At 41.5% G+C, this 6,000-nt stretch overlaps 1 protein-coding gene across 1 annotated transcript in view; it reads right to left on the bottom strand.

Annotated features, from left to right (window-relative positions):
• LOC149122076 (glutamate receptor ionotropic, delta-1-like) overlaps positions 1-3,738 on the bottom strand; it is a 298,789-nt gene extending 295,051 nt beyond the window's left edge. Inside the window, exon 1 of the mRNA XM_089314126.1 lies at positions 3,649-3,738. Coding sequence (XP_089170252.1) covers positions 3,649-3,684 — 36 coding nt within the window. The 5' untranslated portion in view covers positions 3,685-3,738. The remainder of the gene's footprint in view (positions 1-3,648) is intronic.
• Between the last annotated feature and the right edge of the window lie 2,262 nt (positions 3,739-6,000).

A 6,000-nucleotide genomic window follows, 5' to 3' on the forward strand; every position in this document is an offset into this window, starting at 1 on the left:
AGGACCTACGTAACGATCTCCATAAAACAAGCCGATGCCTTTCATTCTGTTATTAAATTTTTAAAAGCTGGTTGGCTCCTTTAATTTGCAGCTTACTCCCCAGGCAGATATTCAAACAGAAAAATAAATATAAAGCAGCTGATCCTTCACAGCACTCATTTGCTTGCTTGTTACAAACCATTTTAATTATTTTGTTTGCAATACCTATTTGTTTGTCTCAGGGGAATATTTAAATCCACTTCTATTTGTGCGCAACTGTCCCTACCACCAGGAAAATGAGACCTTATGTCTCACATTAACACTTCATGGTTTTTTACCCCCAAGGAGCTGAAGGAAAATCATAAATTTTAATTGCATTTGTATTTTAAAATCCTGAAACATTTTCCCTACCCTCCCAAATTTCCAAAGGCAAATAAAAAGTAAAATTTTGTGGCCTGGCACACTGGAGTGGGGAGGTTCTGAGGTTGACAGCCCAGGGTTGAATACATCAAAGTGTTGACATCTGAACAAGACCGAGCTGTGTAGACTCAAGCGTAAAGATCAGAAAGCACAAATCCAAAGGATAAATGAGTACAGCATGGTAATTAAGACTGTCAATAATAGCCATGAAGAATTAGTAGAGCTGAATTTACACACCACCTTTAATTTAAAAAACAAACAAAATATATGATACTGTAGTTTTCAGACATTGAGCCACACACAGAGCTGGACACTGATGTCTCAAAGAAAAACAAGTGAGGTGATCCCAAGCCTCTGCTTAGACAGAATCTCCAGGTGGAAGCACCGGAAAAGGAAAACTCAGAGTGTCTAATGACTATCATGAGCTGAGGAGAGACTTTACAGATTTAGGAGGCCTGCAGTTAAAGTTCATAACTCTGAACACCAGCGAAGAGAGAGCTACACAGAAAAATCCCTCTGGAAATCTTTAGAAAGTTCTCGTTCAGTCTTTACTTGAGCACTGATTAGCACATAGGTGTGAGAAAACACTATGAGTCCAGGCAAAGAGCTATCTGGAAGAAGCAGGTGCAGCAAGCCCCAGTGGTGGGTCAAATCAGCAACAGACCAAAGAGATCTGCCTACAAAGCCCTCAGAGCAAGTCTTTAAAAAAAAAAAAAACCTCCAGAGCAACTTAACTGTGTCCTAGGTGGGTAAACATTCAAAGGACTAAAATTAATCAAGTATCCAACTACATTAAGTGACAACGTCTACCATCTAATCAAAAATTACCAGGCATGCAGAGAAGCAGCGACTACAACTCAGAGTGAAGAGACAAATCAATCTATAGAAGCAGACCCAGAAATGACACAGATGGAAGAATTAGCAGGGTAGGACACTGAAATAGATATTATAAATACAATACATACCATATGGTCAGGAAGATAAAGGAAAATGTGCATGACAGGGGAAGAAATAGAAAACAAACATTTAACTTCTACAAATACACACTGTTTTAGATGTAAAATATACTGAATGAAAGTAATAGCAGATGAGATATTGTGGAAGTAAAGCCAATGAACTGGAAAGTACTGCAACAGAGAATGACAGCAAGGAAAACACTGGGGAAAATCATGAGGGCATTAGTGAGAATGCGACAACTGCAAGAATTCTAACTTAGATGTCACTGAAGTCCATGAAGGAAAGAGACAGAGAACACTACTCGGATAAGTAATGAGCAAAACTTTTCTGAGTTTATGAGAACCACAGGACATAAACAAAGAACATAAACAAAGAAAGACAAAGAAAAATCTTACAAGCAACCAGAAGAAAAAGGCTCAATATTCTGGGAGAAACAGAAACCAAAAACAATCTCTTAAGATCTCTTAAGTGTGGGGGAAATATATCTCACTAGAGTTCTATACATAATTAAAAGAAGGCAAAAGAGAGACTTTTTCAGCAAATCAGAAAGAAGAGAATTCATCTCTCACACATGAGATCTGTAAGGCACTCAGACAAAACAGAACACCTTCTTGAAAAACACAAGCTACCAAACTACCACATCCCTTAGAAAGAGACAGGCAGCCTAAAGAGTCCCGCATCTTCTGCCAGAAGTGACCCAGTGGTGTGTTTTGAGAACTTACTTGGCCTTAGTATTGCCATGATGCCAGGGCCTAGTCTCCATCTACAAAGGGCACTAAGTGAAAAACCCGAAGTAGGTCAACTGATGAACTTGCTTAGCAGTTCTTGCACCCTTGACTCAACTATGCAACTGCAGGAGGCTCCTTATAAGTTCTCTCTCAATGTCAGTTGTTGGAATTCCTCAGAACAAACGGATTTTGGTGCCTCCACAGCGTAACCTCCCCCTCCCCATCCTACCTGCTCAGTAACCCCCAACGTCCCCCTGGCCCTGCAACATTAGGCATTGCATCAAAATTAGATTGTGCCTCTTGACTTGCTCAACCAATAAGAAACTAGGGGAAAGGGTCTTAGAGATAAAAGGAACAGAGCTATTGAAAGCAATGACTGCTTCCACCTGCTGGTCACCATGCTTGAAATTGGTTATCAATAAACTCCTCACTTTCTGCTTCCTTCATATTTCTTTATTTTTCTTTCTTTTTTTTTTTGACAGGCAGAGTGGACAGTGAGATAGAGAGATAGAGAGAAAGGTCTTCCTTTTCCATTGGTTCACCCCCCCCAATGGCCGCTGCGGCTGGCACACTGTGGCCAGCGCACCGCGCTGATCCAAAGCCAGGAGCCGGGTGCTTCTCCTGGTCTCCCATGTGGGTGCAGGGCATGGGACCTAGGCCATCCTCCACTGCACTCCTGGGCCACAGCAGAGACCTGGACTGGAAGAGGGGCAACCGGGACAGAATCTGGGGCCCCGACCAGGACTAGAACCCGGTGTGCCAGCGCCACAGGCAGAGGATTAGCCTATTGAGCCATGGTGACGGCCCTGCCTTCTCTTCCAATTTAGCTTCCTGCTAATGCACCTGAGGAGGCAGCAGAAGATGGTCAAGTGCTTGGCTCCCTGCCACCCAGGCTGCAGACCAGGATGGAGTTCCTGGCTTCAACCTGGCCCAGACCTGGCTATTGTAGCCATTTGGGGAGTGAACCAGCAGAGAGAAGTGCTCTCTTGTTCTCTCCATTTCTCTCCACCCCCACCCCCCCACCTCTCTCATAAATAAACAAAAACATCCTAGAGAAAAAATAAAGCCAAAATAAAATACCTTATGTAGTTTTTACCTAAAATACTTCTTCTAATTCAATAAAAGGACAAAAGCACCATGATCAGGTATGTTTGGGGCCAGTCTATAAGGTTGATTTTACATCTGAAAATAATTCAATATACTTCTATGGGTTGACAGAATCAAAATGATGTGATCATTTCAATAGATGAATAAAGAGACTTGGAGGACCTACCGGGAGAGCAAGGTTGCCCACCATGTGGAAGCCGAGCCACGGGAGCCACCAGACTCGCCGGACCCACCGGACCCGCTGGAGCTGCAGAGTCTGCGCACCAGCGCTGGAAGGGGAGGTGAGCTAAAAACCTCTCGGTAACCCGAGACATTGGCGGGGAAAGTCAGAAAGAGCCTGCAGAGAACAAGGCCTGAAACCCCATTGGGGAAAGTTCACCAGGCTGGCTGGAGGAGAGAAAAAAATCGAATAAATAAGGGGAACGGGCACGGACATTTAGCCTCTCTCTCCACTCACCTTACAAAGCCGAACAAGACAAAGGGCAGGCGCCATTTTACGTAAGTAAAGCGGTGCCCGCCATTTTGCATATGTAAAGCAGTGCCCATCATTAGCCAAGCAGAAAAACCTGACTCTGGTAAGCAGAATACCCACAGGGGCCAGATTTCACACATCAACTACTCTCAATTCCACTCAGCTGTGTGGAATTACTTCCCAACTGAGTCAAAAAAAAAAAAGAGAGAGAGAGAGAGAGCGAACGAGAGAACAATCAGGGTGAATCACCTTTGGCACACCCTTAACCCTGTAGAACCAGAGCTCTCTGGCCACACCCATCACAGCCTCTAAGGATCCATCAAAAGCAGACAGTCCTCTTAATCTAGAGTCACAGTATAACGAGAGAAAAAAAACAAAGAATATCTCTAATATGCCAAACAAACACAAAAGCCGAGGTTACAAGAACAAGGAAGACACTATGACTCCCCCAAATGAAACAGACACCCCAATTCAAGATTATGAAGATGATGAGATAGAAGAAATGCAAGAAGCAGATCTCAAAAAATTGATAAGAACATTAAGAAGTTCTAAAAAACAAATTCTCAAACTACAGAAATCCTTAATGGACAAGATAGAAAATCTCTCTCGTGAAAATGAAATATTAAAGAGGAATCAAAATGAAATGAAACAACTTGTGGAAAATGAAACTGTGATAGTGACGAGAAATCATAATGAAATGAAGAATTCAGTAGATCAAATGCCAAACACATTAAAGAGCCTTAAAAACAGAATGGGTGAAGCAGAAGAGAGAATATCAGACTTAGAAGACAGAGCACAGGAAAATATACAATCAAACCAAAGAAAAGAAGAGGAAATTAGAAATCTAAAAAAATATTGTTGGGAATCTTCAGGATACTATTAAAAAAAACAACATTCGGGTTCTAGGAGTTCCTGAAGGCATGGAGAGGGAGAAAGGATTAGAAGGCCTTTTTAGTGAGATATTAGCAGAAAATTTCCCGGGTTTGGAGAAGGACAGAGACATCCTAGTACAGGAAGCTCATAGAACTCCTAATAAACATGACCAAAAGAGATCCTCACCACGACACGTTGTAATTAAACTCACCACAGTGAAACATAAAGAAAAGATCCTAAAATGTGCAAGAGAGAAACCTCAGATTACTCTCAGAGGATCTCCAATCAGACTCACAGCTGACTTCTCATCAGAAACCCTACAAGCTAGGAGGAAATGGCGAGATATAGCCCCGGTACTGAGAGAGAAAAACTGCCAGCCCAGAATATTATATCCTGCCAAGCTCTCATTTGTGAATGAAGGTGAAATAAAGACCTTTCACAACGAACAGAAATTCAAAGAATTTGTCACCACTCCTCCAGCCCTACAAAAGATGTTTAAAGATGTTTTACACACAGAAACACAGAAACACGATCATCAATATGAAAGAAGGTAAATGAAGGAAATCTCACACCAAAAGATCACAGGAAGTTCAAAACATATATCAGAAAATATCTTTGGCAAATGGCAGGGCAAAGCTACTACTTAGCAATAGTCACACTGAACATTAATGGCCTGAACTGTCTAGTTAAAAGACACCGATTGGCTGATTGGGTAAAGGAACAAAACCCATCTATTTGCTGCTTACAAGAAACACATCTTTCCAATAAAGATGCATACAGGCTGAAAGTGAAAGGCTGGAAAAAGATATACCATGCCAACAGAAATGAAAAAAGAGCTGGCGTAGCCATCTTAATATCGGACAACACAAACTTTACCACAAAAACTGCTAGGAGAGACAAAGAGGGGCACTATATAATGATTAAGGGATCAATTCAACAGGAAGATATAACGATTATCAATGTATATGCACCTAATTACAGGGCACCGGTTTATTTAAAAGATTTGTTAAGGGACTTAAAGGGAGACTTAGACCCCAATACAATAGTACTGGGGGACTTCAATACTCCACTCTCAGAAATAGACAGATCAACAGGACAGAAGATCAACAAGGAGACAGTAGATTTAAACGACACTATAGCCCAAATGGATCTAACAGATATCTACAGAACTTTTCATCCTACACATAAAGCATTTACATTCTTCTCAGCAGTGCATGGAACCTTATCTAGGATTGACCACATACTAGGTCATAAAGCAAGTCTCAGCAAATTCCAAAGAATTAGAATCATACCATGCAGCTTCTCAGACCATAAAGGAATGAAGTTGGAAATTAGCAACTCAGGAATCCCCAGAGCTTATGCAAACGCATGGAGATTGAACAACATGCTCCTGAATGAACAATGGGTCATAGAAGAAATTAAAAGAGAAATCAAAAATTTTCTGGAAGTAAATGAGGATAACAG

Source organism: Oryctolagus cuniculus, chromosome 15 (assembly GCF_051225735.1).
Source record: "Oryctolagus cuniculus isolate XC-2025 breed Fujian yellow rabbit chromosome 15, ASM5122573v1, whole genome shotgun sequence".
NCBI classification, from domain to species: domain Eukaryota; kingdom Metazoa; phylum Chordata; class Mammalia; order Lagomorpha; family Leporidae; genus Oryctolagus; species Oryctolagus cuniculus.